Consider the following 23,711-nt stretch of genomic DNA (forward strand, 5'->3'; position numbering starts at 1 on the left):
TTTTTCTTTCATCCATGTGCCTGTCCAAGAGGCTCTTAAATACTCCTAATGTTTTAGCCTCCACCACCATCATTCCAGGCACCCACAACCCTCTATGTAGAAAACTTACCCCGATGTCTCCCCTAAACTTCTCTCCCTTAACTTTGTACATATGCCCTCTGATGTTTGCTGTTTGTGCCCTGGGAAACAGGTACCGGCAATGCCTCTCATAATCTTGTAGACCTCTATCAAGTCCCCTCTCATCCCTCTACGCTCCAAAGAGAAAAGTCCCAGCTCCGCTAACCTTGTCTCATAAGACTTGCTTTCCAATCCAGGCAACACCCTGGTAGATCTCCTCTGCACCCTCTCCATAGCTTCCACATCCTTCCTATAATGAGGTGACCAGAACTGAACACAATACTCTAAGTGTGGTCTCACCAGAGATTTGTAGAGTTGCAACATGACCTCTCTACTCTTGAACTCAATCCTCCTATTAATGAAGCCTAGCATCGCATAGGCCTTCTTAACTATCCTATCAACCTATGCAGCAACCTTGAGGGATGTATGGATTTGAACCCCAAGGTCCCTCTGTTCATACACACTCCTAAGTAACCGACCATTAACCCTGTACTCAGCCTTCTGGTTTGTCCTTCCAAAATGCATCACCTCACACTTATTCGGATTGAACTCCATCTGCCACTTTTCTGCCCAACTCTGCATCCTGTCTATATCCTCTTGTAACCTTCGACAACCTACAGCTCCATCCACAACTCCTCCTATCTTCGTGTCATCTGCAAACTTACTCACCCATCCTTCCGCCTCTTCATCCAGGTCATTTATAAAAATCACAAAGAGCAGGGGTCCCAGGACAGATCTTTGTGGCACTCCACTAGTCACCGACCTCCACGCAGAATACTTTCCTTCTACTACTACCCTCTGCTTTCTTCCTTTAAGCCAATTTTTTATCCAAACAGCCAAGGTTCCACTGAATCCATGACTTTCTGGATGAGTCTCTCATGGGGAACCTTGTCAAATGCCTTGCTAAAATCCATGTAGATGCAGGAAAAGAATGGAGAGAACAGGATACGGGTGAGGAGTCATTGGTCAGGATACAGCTTGAGCTGATGTTCGGTTGTGGGAGGAGAGTATGGTGGAAACCCCACTGGATAGCTGGAGAGGTAGTTTGAGTTGGCAGAACGGAGATGGTCAGGGTGGCATCAGTAATTGAGGTATAGGAGGTAAGACTTGGGAAAGGAGTAGTTGGATAGCTCAGAGCTGTAACAAACCCCTGTCTCTTTCAACAAATGTCAATGGTGCTTGGTTGGTTTACTTCAGTGAAGAAGGCCACAGAACAGTTTTAGGAAAGTGATGTCAATCTACATGTTGCCTTACATTTGAGGTCAACTTGCACTCAGCATGCAAGTGATGAACAGAGTTTTTTGATACCAGAGACACAAGGCGCATGTGTCAGGGAATCCAGAGGATTACAGACTACAAGTCCACTGTGTGTGTCAGAGGTCAGGATGCTTCACTCCCTGAGAGGCTGAATGATGCACAGAACAAAGTGCTGGCAAGGAAGGCACCCCTCCTCCCCGGGGGAGTAGACACTCAGTCTGGCTGAAGCTGAGGTGAGGAAGACCCTGGCCAGAGTCACCCCATGCAAAGCCGCAGGGCCCAATAATATACCAGGTCGGGTTCTGAAAGACTGCACAGCCCAGCCCAGCTGTTGGAGAAGCTGACGGATATTTATTCAACATCTCTCTGGAACAATCCATTGTCCCTTTGGTTTTCAAGGTGGAAACCATCATTCCAATGCCAAAGAAGGTGGCAGGAACTTGCCTAAAAGACTATCAATTGTGATATTAACATCAACCATTATGAAATGCTTTGAGTGTCTGGTCATGGAGCACATTAAAGCCCTTCTCCCGGCTACATTTGACCCTTTCCTGTTTGCTTACCACTCAAATCGATCCACTGATGATGCAATAACCTCTGCCCTCCACTATGCTCTGTTCGACCTGGAAAATAAGGTGTCATATGCCAGACTGCTGTTTACAGACTTCTGTTCGGCATTCAACACCATCATACTCAGAAACTGGTGGGGAAGCTGTCCTTACTGCATCTCAACACCTCCCTCTGCAACTGCATACTAGGCATTACAACAGCAAGGCCACAGTCAGTCCATGTGGGCAGCAACGTCTCTCATCCCATTGTGTTGAGCACCGGCGCGCACCCCCCCCCCCGATGCTCAGCTCTCTGCTGTTCAACTGTTGACGCATGACTGTGTCACAGGATCCAACTCAAACCGTGTCAAGTTTGTGGATGACACAACAGAGGTGCCTTACCAAAAATGATGATGAGAGAAAGTGGAGCGACTGGGGGATTTGTTGAGAAGAACAACTTAAACCTGAACGTGGAGAAGACAAAGGAAATCATTGTGGACTTCAGGAAGGTGCAGACAAACCATCCCCTCTGCAAACACATGGCTCCACCGTAGAGTGAGTTAACTGCACAAAGTTCCTACGAGCTCTCATCACGGATGACCTCACCTGGCCCCTTAATATCATCTCCCACTGAACAGGAAGGCACAACAGTGCCTCCACTTCCTAGGTAGATTGAGGTGAGTAAGGCTCCCCCTCCCACCCCATCTTAACTATGTTTCACAGGAGAACCATTGAGAGTGTCCAGGCAAGTTGAATCTCCATCTGGTATGGGAGCAGTTGAGCATCGGACCTGAAGCCCCTTCAAAGGACTGTGAGAACAGCTGAGAGAGTGAGTCAGAGGTGTCTCTCTACCATCCATCGATGACATTTATGAGGAGTGCTGTGTATACAGGGCCATTAGCATTATTAAGGATCCTACCCACCCATCCGGAATCCTCTTTGACTTTTTAACATCAGACAGGAGACTACGATGCAGAAAAGCAAGAATGGTCAGGATGAGAAACCAGTTTCTTCCCCCAGTCTGTTTGGCTCCAGAACTCCCTGAAGCATCGTATTTGAAGTGTCATTGGTTAATGTGTTCCATAACTTACAATTTTTAATATTAATGCACTTTAGTTCATTATTTATTTTCGATTCATCTGTAGATTTTATCCTTACCTTCATAAGTTATCATGTGTTATGTGTACTACTGTGCTCTACACCCTGGTTTGGAGAAATGTTGTCTCATTTCTATAAACATTATATAGTTAAATGATAATAAACTTGACTTGTACATGGAGGACCCAAAGCAAAAATCCATAAAATACATAAAACACCACTGGCATACTAAGTACTTAACTGGGGCTGGCAACTGAATTTTGATAAAACTTGTCATGTAGTGCATGGAACTATTAGACCTCAGAATAAAATTTTCAGGCTCATAACTTTGGCAGAAGCCATTTTGACACCATCAATAAAATGAAAAGCAGCTTTATCACTTCTGCTCTAATTTCCTGCTTCAAAAAATTACAACAGTAAAGAAAGTTTTAACTTCTGAAGTGAAAGAAAACGTTCATGAAAAGGGCACACTTTCAATGTCTTCCTTCCTGTTTTATGTTGACTGACCAGCTATTTGTAGGCAGCACTTTCCATTCTTAAAATTAAGTCAGTAAGCTCTCAGTACAATCACAATGCTGCTTCAGTCCCAGCTACTCTGTAATATAGTGAGAATTCTGTCCTGTCTATGCTCATTCACCCAACATCAGATGCTGTTACAGACTTGAATCAGTTTCCTTCCAAAACTTTCCTAGTCCAGTTCTCTTTCAAACACATTTATGCAAAGACTGTCTGTGTGACATTCTTCCATCATACAGTTAATATTCTTGGACACATTATAGCAAAAGACGACAAGACCGGGAATCATTTCAGTTTAGGCAGGCTGAAGGAGTCTGCGTGGAGGGAAATTACCACAGGGCATGGTATCTTGAGGAACCCACACCACAGAGATTCTTGAAATCAGATGCAAAGTATATCCCAGGATTGGCTTTTGGAATCAAACACAGTCAAGGACAAGTTTCAGAACTGCCTCGATGTGCAGTTGAAGAGTCATGGCCTTCAGGGTTATGGATCTAGTGCTGAAAGATGGGCTCTGCTAGGTCAGCTGTTTTAGACCAGCATGAGCACTAATGGGCTGAATGGCTTTCTTCCCTGTCATGATATCGCGTTGTGGTTTTTATCGTGCTGCACTGGATCAAGAGTAACAGCAATTTCATTCTCTTTTACACTTGTGTACTGGAAATTACATTATGCAATCTTAAATTTTGCAAATATTCTTTAATCAACCATATTCAAAGTTATAACTGTCATAATGCCTCACCTACCACCCGACCAGCCTCCGGGTCCAACATATTATTCTCCGTAACTTCCGCTACCTCCAACAGGATCCCACCACTAAGCACATCTTCCACCGCCCCCAGCTCTCTGCATTTCGCAGGGATCGCTCCCTACGCGACTCCCTTGTCCATTCGTCCCCCCCATCCCTCCCCACTGATCTCCCTCCTGGCACTTATCCGTGTAAGCGGAACAAGTGCTACACATGCCCTTACACTTCCTCCCTTACCACCATTCAGGGCCCCAAACAGTCCTTCCAGCTGAGGCAACACTTCACCTGTGAGTCGGCTGGGGTGATATACTGAGTCTGGTGCTCCCGATGTGGCCTTTTATATATTGGCGAGACCCAACGCAGACTGGGAGACCGCTTTGCTGAACACCCACGCTCTGTCCGCCAGAGAAAGCAGGATCTCCCAGTGGCCACACATTTTAATTCCTCATCCCATTCCCATTCTGATATATCTATCCATGGCCTCCTCTACTGTAAGGATGAAGCCACACTCAGGTTGGAGGAACAACACCTTATATTCCGTCTGGGTAGCCTCCAACCTGATGGCATGAACATTGACTTCTCTAACTTCCGCTAAGGCCCCACCTCCCCCTCGTACCCCATCTGTTACTCATTTTTATGCACACATTCTTTCTCTCACTCTCCTTTTTCTCCCTCTGAATATACCTCTTGCCCATCCTCTGGGTCACCCCCCCCCGTCTTTCTTCCCGGACCTCCTGTCCCATGATCCTCTCGTATCCCCTTTTGCCTATCACCTGTCCAGCTCTCGGCTCTATCCCTCCCCCTCCTGTCTTCTCCTATCATTTTGCATCTCCCCCTCCCCCTCCAGCTTTCAAATCCCTTACTCACTCTTCCTTCAGTTAGTCCTGACGAAGGGTCTCGGCCTGAAACGTCGACTGCGCCTCTTCCTATAGATGCTGCTTGGCCTGCTGCGTTCACCAGCAACTTTGATGTGTGTTGCTTGAATTTCCAGCATCTGCAGAATTCCTGTTGTTTGCGTTTTATAATGCTTGTTGCCTGTGTTACTGCCTCCTTACTGCTCCACTCATTGACCCCACCATGTCCCAGACGCCACATTGCTGGTGCTCATTGTACTTTGACAATAGTCGTCACTAAATGGAAAATGCTGGAAGTACTCAAGAGGTCAGACAGCATTTGCGGATAGCTGACGTTTCTGATTAAAAAAAGATGATCAACTTGAAACATTGGTTCTGTATCTCTCCTCAAAGTCTGTTTGACTGTAGAGGATTGTCAATGTTATCTGTCCTTCTTTAAATCTCCAGCATCAGCAGTGTTTTCATTTTCAACAACTTCCAAGTACATTTTAAAAGCATTTGAGTCTCTCTCTGATGGCCGAGTAGTGGTTCTGTCTTAGTTCTGCTCATCTGACGTGGAACACATAGTGGTCAAGTGTTGTCCAATTTATCTGCAAAGGGGTTTCTGCCATCATCCTGATAGCAGTGTACATTCCACCCCTGACCAACATCGGGCACTGGAGGAACTGAGCACTGTGATCAGCATTCACGAAACAGCACACTCTGATGCCTTCCCTATAATTGTGGGGGATTTCAACCAGGCCAGCTTAAAGTCTCTGATCAACTACCACCAGCATGTCACTTGGAGAACCAGAGGCGCCAACCCACTTGACCTTTGTTACACCACCGTCAAGAATGCTTACCATGCCATCCCATGCAACACTTTGAAAAGTCCAATCACCTAGCCGTACTTCTACTTCTGGCATACAGGCAGAGATTAAAGACTGCAGCATGAATAGTGAAGACTACAAAGGTAAAATCAAGAGAGACGGAGAAATGCTCACAAAACTGCTTTGAACTGGGGGACTGGCCAATATTCAAGGATGTGTGTGGATGAAGTGTGCCTTCAAGAACATACTGGACATACTGTACCTAAACCAAAAGCTATGGATAAACCAGGAGATTTGCGGTCTGCTGAAGGCGAGATCTGTGGCATTCAAGTCCAGTGATCCAGAAATACACAGAAGTCCAAGCATGACCTACTGTAAGAGCAAACACCAATTCTGATTGAAGGCAGAGACAGAATTAGATGCATGACTGCTCTGGCAGGGATTGCAAGGCATTATTTCCTACAAGGTGAAACCTAACATCATGAATGGTATGACGCTTCACTTGCAGATGAGCTCAATGCCTTTTATGCATGCTTGGAAATAGAGAATAAAACTATACCAGTGTGAATCCCTGGAGCATTCAGCGATCCTGTGATCTCTGTCTCGGAGGGTGACATCAGGACACCTTGTAAGGTGTCAGACCTCAATGGTGTACCTGGCAGGGCACTGACTGTGGTCTCATCGGGAGACCACAGTCGGTGCGGATCAGAGATAACATCTCCTCCTTGCTGACAATCAACACCGGCACACTTCAAGGATGTGTGCTTAGCCCACTGCTCTACTTTCTCTACCCTCATGACTGCGTGGCTAGGCACAGCTCAAACGCCATCTATAAATTTGCCAGTGCCACTACTGCTGACAGAATTGCAGGTGGGTACAGGACGTCTAAAGGAGCAAGATAGATCAGCTAGCTGAGTGGTGTTGTAACATCCTTGCACTTATTGTTAGTAAGACCAAGGAACTGATTGCGGACTTCAGGAAGGGGAAGTCGAGGGAGCACACACCAGTTGTTATTGAGGGATCAGCAGTGGAAAGTGTGAGCAGTTTCAAGTTCCTGGTTGTCAACAGTCTGAAGAGCTATCCTGAGTCCAACCTATTGATGCAATCACAAAGAAGGAACAGCAGCAGCTGTATTTCATTCGGAGATTTGGTAGGTTAACAATGACAGTAGCAAATTTCTACAAATATACTGTGGAGAGCATTCTAACTGGTTGCATCACCATCTGGCATGGAGGGGCCACTGAACAGGATTGTAAAAAGCTGCAGGAAGTTGTAAACGCAGCCAGTTCTATCATGGGTTCTAGCCTTCCCAGTGTTAAGATAGGATATCTTCAAAAGGCGATGCCTCATAAAGGCAACATCCATCACTCAGGAACCTATCATTCGAGACAAGCCCGCTTCTTAAGGCTACCATCAAGGAGGTGGTACAGGAGCATGAGGACACACCCAGCGTTTTAAGAATAGCTTCTTCCCCTCCACCATTAGATTCCTGCATGGACGATGAACCCAATTACACTACTTCACTATTATTTTTCCCTGTCATTTTTATTTTTGCACTATTTCATAAATTGTGTGTGTGTGTGTATATATATATATATATATATACACACACACACATACATATATATATATACACATACACACACATATTTTTATATATATATTTATCACACTCATGGTAATTTATAGGTTTTTTAAAACTATGTATTGCACTGTACTGCTGCCACAAATAAACGAATTTTGTGACATACACCAGTGATATTAAACCTTATTCTGAGGCTAACAACCAAGCAATTCAGAATGATTTAAAATTTTTTTTAAAAAGCCTGCTTTTCACACTCTCCTCATGGGGAAACAAATACTTTACACTGCCTTGTCATGTTATTTTCCTATTTACCCCAATAAATACAGCTTAACAGCATCAATTTTTGTGGGAAATTCCTCAGGATAATGTCAAAGTGTCTGTATCCAACCAGAGATGGAAGATATGGCATGAATGACAATTAACAATGAATGACACATGGGGATAGCAGTAACAGGATCGGTCTGAGTCAGCATGAATTTACGAAGGGGAAATCGTGCTTGACTAATCTTCTGGAATTTTTTGAGGATGTAACTATGAAAATGGACAAGGGAGAGCCAGTGGATGTAGTGTACCTGGACTTTCAGAAAGCCTTTGATAAAGTCCCACATAGGAGATTAGTGGGCAAAATTAGGGCACATGGTATTGGGGGCAGAGTACTGACATGGATTGAAAATTGGCTGGCCGACAGAAAACAAAGAGTGGCGATTAATGGGTCCCTTTCGGAATGGCAGGTGGTGGCCAGTGGGGTACCGCAGGGTTCAGTGCTGGGACCGCAGCTGTTTACAATATATATCAATGATTTAGATGAGGGAATTAAAAGTAACATTAGCAAATTTGCCGATGACACAAAGCTGGGTGGCAGTGTGAAATGTGAGGAGGATGTTATGAGAATGCAGGGTGACTTGGACAGGCTAGGTGAGAGGGCAGATGCATGGCAGATGCAGTTTAATGTGGATAAACGTGAGGTTATCCACTTTGGTGGTAAGAACGGGAAGGCAGATTATTATCTAAATGGAGTCAAGTTAGGAAAAGGGGAAGTACAACAAGATCTAGGTGTTCTTGTACATCAGCCACTGAAAGCAAGCATGCAAGTACAGCAGGCTGTGAAGAAAGCTAATGGCATGCTGGCCTTCATAACAAGGGGAATTGAGTATAAGAGCAAAGAGGTCCTTCTGCAGCTATACAGGGCCCTGGTGAGACCACACCTGGAGTACTGTGTGCAGTTTTGGTCTCCAAATTTGAGGAAGGACATTCTTGCTACTGAGGGAGTGCAGCGTAGGTTCACAAGGTTAATTCCCGGGATGGCGGGACTGTCATATGTCAAAAGATTGGAGTGACTGGGCTTGCATACTCTGGAATTTAGAAGGCTGAGAGGGGATCTGATTGAAACATGTAAGATTATTAAGGGATTGGACACGCTGGAGGCAGGAAGCATGTTCCCACTGATGGGTGAGTCCAGAACAAGAGGACACAGTTTAAGAATAAGGGGTAGGCCATTTAGAACAGAGTTGAGGAAAAACTTTTTCACCCAGAGAGTGGTGGATGTATAGAATGCTCTGCCCCAGAAGGCTGTGGAGGCCAAGTCTCTGGATGCTTTCAAGAAAGAGATGGATAGAGCTCTTATTAAATATAGCGGAACCAAAGGTTATGGGGATAAGGCAAGAACTGGATACTGATTGTGGATGATCAGCGATGATCACAGTGAATGGTGGTGCTGGCTCGAAAGGCCGAATGGCCTACTCCTGAACCTATTGTCTATTGTCTATAAAGAAGCTTACAAAGCATTCTGTATGTACCAGTTCATTGAAAACACTCTCTAAAACTTACGCAGAGGCAGTTGTCAACTCAGGAGGTATAGGGACATATAATATTCCCATCAATACTTTACTCATATATTAAACTGTGACACACCTGTACCCACCAGTGCTCCTGGTCAGAACAACTCTGTAACCCAGAGCTATACAAAAGGTCCTGTGCCCACCAAGACTGCATCCTAGTGATATACATACCACCCATTAGTCTCATGAGACCATGGATTTGCGCCTTAGAAGGTTTCCAGGGCGCAGGCCTGGGCAAGGTTGTATGGAAGACCGGCTTTGCGTTTAGTATTTAGTTCTTTTTTTTCTTTGGCGGGGGGGTGGTTTCTTTGTATTTTTTTTCTTTTTATTTCTTTTTTTCTTTATGTTTAATTACATCATGAGTTTGGAAGTCTATTATACCTGTGTTATCTGAAATATTTTCTGTATATGTTTATTAACAATAAGATTATTCCAATCTCTTTGTATCAACATTGTTATTTTGTTTATAACTTTGGAAAAATTAATAAAAAGATTTAAAAAGAAAAGGAAGACCGGCAGTTGCCCATGCTGCAAGTCTCCCCTCTCCACACCACTGATGTTGCCCAAGGGAAGGCACTAGGGCCGATACAGTTTGGCACCGGTGCCGTCGCAGAGCAATGTGTGGTTAAGTGCCTTGCTCAAAGACACAACACGCTGCCTCAGCTGAGGCTCAAACTAGCGACCTTCAGATCACTAGACTGACACCTTAACCACTTGGCCAACACACCTAACTTAATGCAGGAAATTCCCGTATAAGAATTTCATTTCTTGACAAACAACATACCTCACTTACATAAAGTGCATTTTCATATAGCTGCCATATTTAATGAGGCGAGCACCTTCTCTCTGAGCTTTAATACTTCCTCAGCTCCATTAACAGATTGAAATAGAAAGCACTCTGACCCCACAATCTACCTCATTATGGCTTTCTATTAATTGTCTACCTGAACTGCTCTGTCAAAACTGTAACACTTTATTCACATTTTTAAATTACTTTCCCTTGTGCTACCTTACCACACTGTTGTAATGGAATGATCTGTATGAATAAAGTTGTTCTCTGTACCTCAGTACATGTGACAATAATAAGCCAATTTACTCATGCTCCTATTTTATTGTGTTCTGCTTTCAGGAAGAAGTCTGTTTGCCCCTGCTGTTTTTGCAGTTTTACTATACTCATATAAAACAAAGCCACCGAAAGTAGTATATGAAAACATTGATTAGGAAATGAGTCACTCAGCCGACTGCAGTTAATGAAGTCAAATCTGAGTCCAATGTTTACAGCAGCTAACCATAAACAGCTCTACCATAGTGAGTGAGCTGAACTTCAGTGCAACATTTTGAATACAGTGCACACAATTCAGGGTGCACAATGTCTCAAGTCTCTTTTGAAAAGAAAATACAGAGCTGATAGAAAACAATTTTGCTTCAGATTCACGTTAGAATCAATGCATTATGTCCTACAAACAAACTCTCAAAATGTATATTAACTCAAGGATTAAAATGCATGATTCATTTGTGAAGTATATACTTCACTGACATGTCATATTTATTCATCTCAAAAGCCTTTGATAAAGTTGTGATGAGCTGCGATCTTGAACCATTGCAGTCATTTTCATAAAAATATTCCCAAATTGTCTAGGAAACAAAAAAAAAACTGCACAAGCTTGAAATTAAAATATGGCACGGGCATTTAGCCAGTCAAGGCAACATCTGTGGAGAGAGACAACACACGAGACTGTCATTGCTGGAATCTACAGAAATAAACAGTCTACAGGGTCCTGATAAAAGAGTTCAATCCAAAACAGCAACAGATCCTTTCCTCCCACAGATGCTGCTCAAGGTGTTAAATTCCTCCAGCAAATTGTCTGTGAAACAAGAGTGCTCTAAAAATGAATGTGTGTGACTACAAACTCTAGCAACCTTCACTCTTGCTGGGCTGTAGGTTCTATTCCCAGGTTGTGTCAGGTTCTGTGCCAAGGCCTGCAACTGTGATATTATTGGGTTACACTTGGAACGGGGAGGGAATGTTTGCTCCATTCTCCGTGTGCAAATCATTAGAAAGCTGTGTTGAAGCTCAGGTGAGGTGCGAGAAGGAGGAGGAGGAGGTATGAAGATATAAGACATAAAGTCACCATCATTTTTGATAACTTCAAACTCACTTCTGGCCATTACCTCAGCATTAGCTGCCAGAATAATGACCAGCATATCTTTTTGAAGACCACTGGAGCATACCGTTCCCCTTTCCATGTATGCTTCCTTGTTCTGCCATGAACAGCAACTAAAGAGTCATTAGGCTCTCTTGGCGAACTGTTGGAAGTGTGTGGTAGCTGAAAGATATGTGCCTGACAATTTGCAGCAATATGTTTGAAATGATGTAGTAGAGAATATTATTGATGAAGAACATCGGTAGGTAAGTTATGAAGGTATGCAAAAATCAAGATCTTCAACCAGAAACATTTACTCTTGTTTCTCTTTCCACATACAGTATGCTGCCTGATCTACTGAGTTTTCAGCATTTTCTATTTTTATTTCAGAATTCCAGCATCTGCAATGTTCTCATTAACATTTTTCTTTCATTATTGGGAATAATACAAGAACTTCTGTGCAATAGTACAATGGGAATAATTTTAACACATTCATCAAAGTACTCCAATAACAAAAGAACTGGAATGTATTTCTGTAAATCTCACAAAGTGCTTCACAATGAATGAAATAATGAAACATTGTCCTTATTAATCTAGAAAATACAACAGGTAATTTGCACACACACAAATTTTCTCGTTTGTGATTGGATTTCCAGCATCAGCAGATTTTCTCTTGTTTGTGATTGGATTTCCAGCATCTGCAGATTTTCTCTTGTTTGTGATTGGATTTCCAGCATCAGCAGATTTTCTCTCATTTGTGATTGGATTTCCAGCATCTGCAGATTTTCTCTTGTTTGTGATTGGATTTCCAGCATCTGCAGATTTTCCCTTGTTTGTGTTTGGATTTCCAGCATCTGCAGATTTTCCCTTGTTTGTGTTTGGATTTCCAACATCTGCAGATTTCCTGTTGTTTGTGATTGGATTTCCAGCATCAGCAGATTTTCTCTTGTTTGTGATTGGATTTCCAGCATCTGCAGATTTTCTCTTGTTTGTGATTGGATTTCCAGCATCTGCAGATTTTTTCTTGTTTGTGATTGGATTTCCAGCATCTGCAGATTTTCTCTTGTTTGTGATTGGATTTCCAACATCTGCAGATTTCCTGTTGTTTGTAATTTGCACACAACTAGCTCCCAAAAGCTAGCTTGACAAATCATCTTGAAAAAGGTAATTACTGTCCAGGATTATTCTTCAAAAGACTGTCATAAACATTTATATTCACCTACTAGGCAGACAGGACTTTGGTCTAATATCCAAAAATAGCACCTCTGACAGTGTTCCACTGGACTATCAGCCTCAGCTGTTTGGTGACACAAAGCAGACATCCACCTTCATTTTCTCAAAGACAACTGGAGATGACTGCAAGTGTTGCTTTTGCTGTGTTCCTCTTACCGAGAGTGAATTAAGCAAAAAATGGTATTTGTGAGGTTTTATCTGTTTAATAGCCATTTTCTTCACAAACTACAGAAACCACAGTTCCCTACTGACTTCCTTGACACATATGGCTAATTTCTTAAATTAATTGACATCACTCTATCGCATGTAAATTGAAATTATAAATCTAAGAACAAAAGTGATAAACCGCATCAATGTTCCCTCTAATTGCTTTGCAGCTGCGCTGACCAACCATTGCTCGGAGCAGGAAATTTTTATACGATCTCAAACACTTAATTTTTTTTGTAATATGCATTCTATGAATATTGAGAATGAAAATGGAAAATTCACATACTTTTGATGTTATTTATTAACTGAAGAGTATAATGAAATACAGTACAACAAAGACAATCTTTCACATTTCGTAAACTTTTTCATGTTTGTCTTTATTCCAGCTGCATGGCAACAAAGGCTATGTGCACAGAAGCATTTGAGTTATTGTGTGGCCACGTACCTGTGCAGATTAGAGGGAACAGTGAACCACACCCTGAACCAGCCAACATTCAGAACACAATCACGAGTCAATGCTGTGCCACTGCAAAGGCACTAAATCTGCAGTTACCCTGAAATACATCGGGATTAACTCTAACTCTATTGAACACATTCTATGCACAAAAAAATTATGAAATGTATTTTTGCATGTTATGTGCTCAATGCCAATATTACTTGTAAAATAAATGAAGGGCAGCAACTGAGTTCCACATACCTTGTTACTTTGCAATATAGACAAATGATATTACAATCAAAATCTATACCCATCAGTGGTTTCCATGCCTTTTTGCTCCTCTGACATCCTAGCCAAAGCTTTAGGTATTTTTCCCAATTACAATGAGGTTTGCATGCCCACTGTCTCAATCCCATCCCAGCACCAAAGAATAACCAATTTAGACACCATAAGAAGATAAAAGAACAGAATTAGACCATTTAGCCAACAAATCTGCCACACCATAAAATCATAGCTTCTTTTTCCCCTCAACATCATTCTTCCAACTTCTTCCTGTAACCCTTAATTCCCTTATCAATCAAGAACCTATCAATTTTTGCCTTATTGACTTGGCCCCCCATGGCCCTATGTGGCAATAAATTCCACAGATCCACTACTCTCTCACTGAAAAAATTCCTCCTCATCTCAGTCCGAAAGTGGCATCCCTTTATTCTGAGGCTGTGCCATCAAATCCTGAACTTTCCTATTAATGGAAACATTCTCTCCATGTCCACTCTATCTAAGCTTTTCAGTATTCTATAGGTTTCAATGGAATCTATCTGCCAACCCCCCCCCCCCACACACACACACACACACAAAATTCCATGAAGTACGGGCCCAGAGCCATTAAATGTTCCTCACATGTTCAGCATTTCATTGTCTGGGTCACTCTTGTGAACCCTTAGAAATGGGGCCCAAAATTACTCACAATATTCCAAATGCAGTCTGACCAATGCCTTATACACCTCAGCAGTATATCTTCTCAAAATGAATGCTAACATTGTATTTGGTTTCCTTACTACCAACTCAACTTATTAATTAACCTTAAGGGGATCCTGACCCAAGATTCACAAGTCCCTTTGAACTTCCCATTTTTGAATTCTCTCCCCATTTAGAAAAGTCTATTATTTGGCCAATTCTTTGCCTACTCTCCCAACCAGTCCAATTCCTTCTCCAGACTCCCTAACTCCGCAACACTACCGTCCCTCCATCTATCTTGGTACCCTCTGCAAATTTGTAAACGTAACTTTGCTGGATCAAATAATGACAGCACAAAAAGGTCGTTACTCACCTTTTCACCCATTTATTTCTTCGAGCTCAGCTGGCGAATGAACTTGGACCCGACATCAGGGAGAGACCCTTTCTCATCTCCCCGGCGGCTCTACAAGTTCACTGACTGAATGTCAGAATTGTCAGAAGTTATAAGGCCACCAATACAAAAGAACAATCAGTTTGATAACCATTGCGGTCAAGTCAATAGATAACTGACACAGAGAACAATCAGTTTGATAACTATTCCAGTCAAGTCAATGGACTATTGATACAAAAGTACAATCAATTTGTTAGACACTCCAGCCACCTTAATTAAAGAAACGAATGTCCTACCTGGTTTGCTGGAGCCACACCTTAATGACAAAGATAAGAACATCCGTCAAATTTGTACTTTAATTAAGAAGGGAATGTTCTGACTGATTTCCATCAGGTACTGCTTTTTGTCAAAATCAAAAGGTGTGAAAAACCCAGAGACATCTTTCGTGGATCTGGACGAACTTTAACCCTTATCTTGCTCCAAAGAAAGCAGCTGTGAGACATTATTCAAACAAACTGCAGTCACAGAAATAGTCAGTACTGAATCCATTGTTTACAGGAATCTTGAGAATCCCCCATTCCCTTAAACTTTCTCAACTTGACCACTATTTTATCAGTTCTTCCATCCAGATCATGAATATATAAAGTGAAAAGTAGTGGCCCTAACACGGATTCCTGTGGAACTCCACTAGTCACCGCAGTCAGCCTGATAATGCCTCCTTTATTCACTCAGCCTTCTGTTAATCTTCTATTCATACTAGTACCTTGCTCCAACAATGTGTACTCTTGTTAAGAAGCCTCATGTGTGGCACCTTGTCAAAAGTGTTCTGAAAATACAAGTATGTAATATCACTGACGTGCCTTTGTTTAACATGCCTGTCACCTCCTAAAAGAATTCTAACATATTTGTTGCGCATGATCTCTCCACAGCGAAACTGTGATGACTTTGCCTCATTTCATCATATACTTCCAAGCACTCCAAAATTTCATGCTGGACTCTTTACAACCACTAAGCTCAGGCTGAACAGCCTATAATTTCCTGCATTTTTATTATAACACAATTTTTCAGTTCCCTGAGATCCTCCTTCACTATAGCAATTCTTGAAAGATCACCACTAATGCCTCCACAACCTCTTCAGTCACCTCTTTCATAACTTGGGCTGTAGTCCATCTGGTCCAGGTAATTTATTCATCTTCATGTCTTTCAGCTTCCCCAACACTTTCTCCTTACAAATGGCCTCTACACTCACCTTTGCCCCTGACTCCCTCGAATTTCTGGCATTTTGGTAAAAAAAATGGAATAAAAATACTGAGGCAATACAATTAGAATACTTGTAATGCCCTGGTTAAGATTTTTTACGGTTAATGCTGTAGGGTATTTCATTTAGTAGCTTTCTGTAGAAGCAGTGTGTCCTGATAGCATGTTTGGGTTTTGAGTAAAGATAAGGGGCTGTGATGTTCAATTGGGAAAGTTGTATCAGCCAATCAGGATGGTGGAATTGGGAGAAGGTTCGAGAGAAGGCTGGGCAGAGAGAGATTTGTGACAACACTGGTGGGGTTCGAGGTCTTTTTGGCAGGAGATGGAGAGAGGAGATCGGGAGAGACAGCCATAGGATTCCACCTGACAGGAAAATGCGATTTCAAGTAGAGCTTCGCAAGTCAAAGGAGTCCAAGATGGGAAGTTCAACTGGTGATGAGAATTCAGCATCGTGAGTAACGGTCATATCCAGCTTTAGGACAATACGAGCTCCAACGATGTGCACATTTAAACTGGCTTAATTGTAATGGACCCTTTGATTTATTTTTCCTTTTTTCTTTTCCTCTTAGTAACTGTTTGATAAAGTTGAAATCAGTAAATTCACTTTCTTTACAATTGTATGTGGTGTACAATCTGTTGTTTCTTGCCGATGGATAACTGTATATAGGCAGTACTTACACAGCATATCGGGGTTCCATTAATTGTAACACCCCGACTTTCCTGTTTGATTGGTCCCAAATCATACCGACCCTAGATGTATATTGATTATGGAAGGTGGCCTTCCACCACTGAGCCCAGTGGCTGTTAGCAGAGTTAGTTAATAAGCCAAATTTCCATACGAGCCCGGTGAGGGAGTTACACTTAAAAAAGATTGACGAGTGGAAGGGCATCCTTCTCAGGTGGGAGATTTTGTTTATAGGATCTAAAATCTCCAATGCTTTATAAAAATGGTTTGCATTTCAAAATGATACAGTTCTCGTGTGTTGTCTATGTCTTATCACAGATCAATCATATAGACTTTCATTTGAAGCACCCAACCACCAAAACCACTGAACAACTGAGAATTTTATAATAGTTCAAATCCTTAAAGGAGAGAATAACTATGGTTTGAAAGCTACAAGCTCATTCAAGCTTTCTGGTCACAAATACAGAATCCTCTCACCTTGATTTGCTCCAAAGTAAACAATTGAATGCAGTGGGGGATAGAATGGGTATGAGAAACCATGTAAAACACAATCAAAGGTTGGGGGTGGGAGTGGGGGATGAATACATTTCAATTTATGACTGCAAAGAAAGAAGAAAACAACTGTGCAGAGATAAATTGTAATGATTGGGATGGAAAAACGTTGCAGAAACCATGAAACAGAATACAACTTTGTTACAGTCTCTCAAGTATAGAATACATCAGTCATTATAACTTAATTTGTAATCTCAACTGTTGGTTTCATATTCCAAGTTTTCAAATTTACTTTAAAACATAATGGAATTAAAATTACCTATCAATAAACTGATCGAGAATGACAATATCACCAGGCTGGATTTCTTCTTGCAACGAACCACAGGCTGTTGTGGCAATAATATGGGTACACCCTTCATTCTTTAATGCCCAGATGTTTGCTCGGTAGTTGACATTTGACGGCATAATGGAATGTCTCTTCCCATGTCTATTTCATAAAAGAAAATTAATTATAGAATATACTAATAACTTTCTAATCAAAAGAGCAGAAAAAATTGCTGTATAAATCTTAGGACAAAACTGCTGAATTAAATGGCATATTACAATAACCCACCACTGCCTCCCCCACAGCTGTAATGTATATCAGCTGAAGGGTGATTATTAGTAATTTTACAAGTTTTGTTTGAAACAACACCTCATATCTAGAAAGTCAGTAGCAGGAGTCACATCAGGGCTCTGTCAACTCCAAATTATGCACCATCTCAACCTGGAGCCATGCTACAGATTTTTCATTATCACTGGGTCAAAAGTCTCTACTCATCTATACCTGGAGTAGTGATCTACTTCAGTGTAAAAATAAAAATGGAACTGACCAAAACCAACTTGAAGATTTTAAATTTTTCATACCTGACCATGGCCATAAATATAGTCTTCTCAAACACGTTATTGGCCCAGAGACCTGTCATGACCATGCTAGAGACCTGCCCATCAATTTCAACCCACCACTGCAGGGGATCTGCATATGTCCAAGTTTTAAAATTTGTCCTGGTACAAAATCTCTAAACATGTTTCCTTCTCTTTGTCAAGTTCATTCCAAATTAATTATCATTCAACCACACGTGAACGTAGCCAAACGAAACAGTGATCCTCTGGGGCCGAGGTGCAAACCACATTACCAACAGCACACCACACATACCACATAGCACAAACAGCAGACACGGTTACCATTTCAGAAAATATACTGACACAAAGACAAGAGGATATATATAGATAGCTCAAGTCCTGGCCCAGCCTGCTCCACCACTGTGCGAGCACTGGAGGTCAGCACCAACAGGAGGGGCCAGCCCCCCACCTGATGCAAAATCCAGCTGCACAGTCAGCTCCAGCATCTCTTCGCTGGCAACCAGACAAGTAACTCCGAGACATGAGAGCCTTGTCCACAAAACAACTGAAGCAATGCAGCTTGCTCACCATCAGTCTCACCAATGAACCAGTGAACCGGACTTGCAGTATTCCATCACCTCTTCCTGTGTGGGCATGTGGCCAAGTGGTTAAGGCACTGGACTAGCGACCTAAAGGTCGTGAGTTCGAGCCCCAGCCGAGGCGACATGTGTTATGTCCTTGAGCAAGGCACTTAATCACACATTGCTCTGCGACAACACTGGTGCCAAGCTGTATGGGTCCTAATGCCCTTCCCTTGGACAATGTGGAGAGGGGAGAATGCAGCATGGGCAACTGCTGGTCTTCCATACAACCTTGCCCAGGCCTGCGCCCTGGAGAGTGAAGACTTTCCAGGCGCAGATCCATGGTCTCGCAAGACTAACGGATGCCTTCCTGTCTTGCTGTCCATCCCAGCCTCCTCTGATTTGTCTGCCCTTTTACCAACATTTCTTCCATGGCCTGGCTTAATACAGCTGCTCTAAGAATGAACTTTCACCCTAAAAGAAACCATCTTACTCCTCTGCATAGTGACAGAACACTGAATTCTACTCTATAGATTACTGACTCAACCCAGCATGATCTGACCTCAGGAACTGGTAATTATTTTTGACACACAGACTTGTGTCTGTGATACACTCCGGGTATCACAACGGGTAGTCAGGTTCTGTTGTGGAGTATCATCACCATCAGAAGACATTGGTTGAACAAAGCAGTTCACAATTCAAGAGAAATTGTGGGTGGGGAATAAGTGCTGGCCTTCCCAGAAACACAAGAACTGTGTAAAATTACTGGTCCCTTAGTCTCTCACATTTCATTTCTTCTGTTTCATTTCTGGACATAACATTTTAAGGGATTTAATTAATCTAAAATTATAGAACAACACAATACGGAAGGGATCATTTTGCCCACTGCACTTCCCTCAGCTCTTCTACCGAATTAACCCCTCTCTCTTGCAAACTTTGAAATTATCACTGCATTCCATTAGAAAGAAAGGGAAAAAAAACAAGAAAATAAAGCAGAATTCCAGATGATATTGTTACACAAAAAATATCCTTGGGAAAGTGAGCCACACAGGATTGCCAAACGTAATTTATTCTTTACTTCCGCAGATTATTCATTACAATATTTTGATAAGATACACACACTGACAGACAGAAAGATAAATCACAACACTTCCGGCAAAAAAAATTAACTGTTGATTAAAAGAAACTGTAACAACCTTTTAAACTTACCTTGCAAGGAGAACACAATCAACCTTTTTGATCTTTCCCACTACAAGAACATCTGAAGGCTGTATACAAAGGAAACACAAAGCATTAGACAAGTAAACCACTACCTACTAGCTATCCCTCAGCTCTTAAGCGTTCACTTATACCAGTCAGGAATGTATATCTGAGATAAAATTAATGCCCCATGTTAGAAATTCAGGAAGGTGGAGGAAAGATATGGTAAAATAAAGAATACAGAACCAATAATGCAATGCATAATTATATCACCTTTGAATAGACTTTCTGCATAAAGAGATTCAAATAAAAACTAATTATTTAAAATACAAGGCAAGTGGACATTTACAGAGCTTAGAAAAGTATTCTATGAGAGTAGGCACAATTTATTCCCAACTAACATAGAAAATTTTCAAGTCATGTATCACAACTACATATTATACATGAAGTGCTTTGGGATGAGGTTGTTGGAAGTGATATTTCAGGCTCATCTTCCCTTTCAGAGAATGAAAGGCCTAAAGCAAGAAAACAAACTGCTGGAGGAACTCAATGGATTGAGTAGCACCTGTAGTCTCTTTCCTCTCTGATAGGTCCAAGACTTTAGTGATTTTATAATTGAGAATAAATGTTCAATCTTGAATGTTTTCCTAGATTCTTTTTACAGAAATGATATCATGTTTTACCTGTACCTACATTTCAAATATATCTTTGTTCAGGTAGCCAATGAGAGGTTGGATTATACAAAGAGGCCTTTGAAATTTAGTGCTGCTATTAGGAGTGTGCAAGGTTTTGTGTGCAATTGACTGTGTGTTGCATATTTCCATATGGGAAACTGCATTGCCCAATCCTTCTTTTCCATGACCAGGTTTGGGATCATGCCAGGAGTACAGAGGGCAGCAGAGAAAAGCATTCGGGATGGAAGGAATTACGATTGAGAAAGGGGAAAGCAAGATCATTATTGCAAGGGTGAAGTTTGGAGGAGAGGGGAATAAGGAATTGGAATTGAGGTAGTTAAGGCTAGAAAGTTACCTGGGAAAGAGTGCTGGTCAGCAACCTCACAGGTGATGGGGATGAAGAACAGGGAATCAGCAGACAACCTGGAGATCACAGGGTGCTTGTTGCTTGGAGGAATGCCTTTTCAATGTATGGGGATGTGCAGATTTGCAAAGACCACGTCATTGCAGTTATGTTGTTGCCCCCACAGGAGCTACAAAACAACTTGGTCAAAATTCCTCTGCAATGTTCCAAAAAGTTCTTTGTACAGTGAATTATGTACATCATCTCCACCACAGAGATTACAACAGGGTTGCAACTAAAAGGAAGTGCCAGTGAAGTTTTCCTAGTGATACAAAGTCACAGGAATTGATCATTACGGTCCATCATTTTGAAAAATTACATTGATAATCCATTTCACAGAAGAGAAGTACCGTGCAGTTGAATTCCTGAATTGCACTATATTTTATCAATTATGCAGATATCCTATTACTGTACTTAGCTTCCAAAAATTCTTCACACCCCAATTTCCAAGAAAAATGTAAAGTTATGCCACACTGATCTGTTAAATCAATGACAGCTGTATACTTCTCCAGAGTTCCCTAACCCAGCCTTTCCTTCCCTGGCAATTCCTGAATTAGTTATATTTCTGCACCAACCAATTTCCCCCGGGATCAATAAAGTATGATTATGACTATGACTATGACCCTTGCTTCTTAAAACACAGATAACAATTATAGCAATTTTGCTTCTTGAATGGGAGATGATTTAATGATGAAACATCATGCAATTTAACTGTTCATGATCATTTTCACAGTAATAAAAGTCTTGTACACAAATATTAGATATTATCTTCAGACTCACACAAAGGAATGTGACAGAATTCTCAAAAAAAAACTTGCCTTCTTATAAGTGAGGTTTTGTTTGACATCCCTCAGCATACTCCCAGATTGTGCTAGTTTGTCACATTTGATTATTTGACAGCTCTCTGCACTGGTAATAAAGCAACTTTTGAGCAAACCAAAGTCCATCTTTCAGTATCAGGCATTTACAATTTCCAGTGAATATACATGATTTAGGTACAGGCTGTAATTAGGAAGCTTGTCAATGGCACCAAGGCTAAAAATGTGGTTGATAGCAAGGAAGAAAATTCTGGGTCCTAATTGTCACAGTTTCCACCATGCTGGCAGACAGCAAGTTCCAGATCTTAACTATTAACTGCAAAAAAAAATCCTTAAATTTTCTTGGATCTTTTGTGTCTGTGAGCCTAAAACTTTCAACCTGCTGCATATTGGAACAGCTTCTATCCATTTCCATGACTTTCAGAGGCAGGTTTATTACCACCATCACATATCGTGGAATTTTTTAACTTGGCAGCAGCAGTACAATGTAAGTCATAAAACCACTAAACATAGGAGCAGAATTAGGCCATTTGGCCCATCGAGATAATATAAAAATAAAAATAAATAAGTAAATCGATTACAGTAACTATATGTATGTATATTAAATTGTTAGATTAAAAATAGTGCAAAACAGAAATCAAGTGAGGTAGTGTTCATAGGTTCAATGTCCATTTACAAATCATATGGCAGAGGGGAAGAAGCTGTTCTTGAATCGCTGAGTATGTGCCTTCAGGCTTTTGTACCTCCTTTCCAACGGTGATAATGAGAAGAGGGCAGGTCCTGGGTGACAGGTGTCTTTAACAACGGACACTGCTTTTCTGAGGCACCACTACCTGAAGATGTCTTGAAAACTACAGAGGTTAGTACCCAAGATGGAGCTGACTAATTTTACAATTTTCTCTAGCTTCTTTTGGTCCTATGCAGTAGCAACCCCCTCCCCCAATACCAGACAGTGCTGCAGCCTGTCAGAATGCTCTCCAGGGTACATCTACAGAAGTTTTTGAGTGTTTAAAGTGACAACCCAAATCTCTTCAAACTCCTAATGAAATATAGCCGCCATCTTCCCTTCTTTACAGCTGCATTGATATGTTGGGACCAGGTTGAAATTATTTACTCTCTCCACTTCTGATCCCTCTATGAGGATTGGTTTGAGTTCCCTTATCTTACCCTTCCTGAAGTCCACAATCAGCTCTTTCGTCTTACTGACGCTGAGTTCAAACTTGTTGTTGCAACACCACTCAACTAGAAGGTATGTCTTGTTCCTGTATGGCCTCCCGTCTCCAACTGAGATTCTGCCAACAATGGTTGTATCATCAGCAAATGGCACGAACTATACCGAGCCACACAGTCATGGGTTCAGAGGGAGTAGAGGAGTGGGCTAAGCACACATTCCTGAGGTGTGCCAGTATTGATTGTCAGTGAGGAGGAGATGTTATAACCAATCCACACAGAATGTGGTCTTCCAGTTAGGAAATCAAGGATCCAACTGCATAGGGAGGTACAGAGGTCCAGGTTCTGTAGCTTATCGATTAGGAATGATGGTGTTAAAAACAGAGCGCTAGTTAACGAACAGCATTCTGACATTGGTATTTGTATTGTAAGGTGATCTAAGGCTCTGTGAAGAGCCATTGAAATTGCATCTGCTGTAGACCTATTATGGCGATTATAGACTATGAAGAGAGGTTGAATCACTTGGGGCTGTACTCGCTGGAATTCAGAAGAACGAGAGGAGATCTTATAGAAACATATAAAATTATGATGGAGGTAGGAAAGTTGTTTCCACTGGTATGTGAGACTAGAACTAGGGGACATAGCCTCAAGATTCAGGGAAGTAGATTTAGGACTAAGATGAGGAAGATGCTTTTCCCAGACAGTGGTGAATCTGTGGAATTCTCTGTCCAAGGAGCAGTGGAGGCTACCTCAGTAAATACATTTAAGACAAGGTTGGATAGATTTTTGCATAGTAGGTGAATTAAGGGTT

General features: G+C 41.7%; 1 protein-coding gene across 2 annotated transcripts in view; it reads right to left on the bottom strand.

The window, feature by feature from the left end:
* mtap (methylthioadenosine phosphorylase) overlaps positions 1-23,711 on the bottom strand; it is a 206,951-nt gene that overhangs the window by 101,760 nt on the left and 81,480 nt on the right. For both annotated transcript variants that reach the window (XR_010020623.1, XM_063069001.1), the window contains 2 exons: positions 19,845-19,903; positions 17,492-17,659 (listed from right to left, as the gene is read on the bottom strand). Coding sequence is in view for 1 of the 2 variants with exons in the window: in XM_063069001.1 (XP_062925071.1) it covers positions 17,492-17,659; positions 19,845-19,903 (227 nt within the window). In the remaining variant the exon portion in view is untranslated. The remainder of the gene's footprint in view (positions 1-17,491; positions 17,660-19,844; positions 19,904-23,711) is intronic.

Source organism: Mobula hypostoma, chromosome 16 (assembly GCF_963921235.1).
Source record: "Mobula hypostoma chromosome 16, sMobHyp1.1, whole genome shotgun sequence".
In the NCBI taxonomy this organism is placed as follows: domain Eukaryota; kingdom Metazoa; phylum Chordata; class Chondrichthyes; order Myliobatiformes; family Myliobatidae; genus Mobula; species Mobula hypostoma.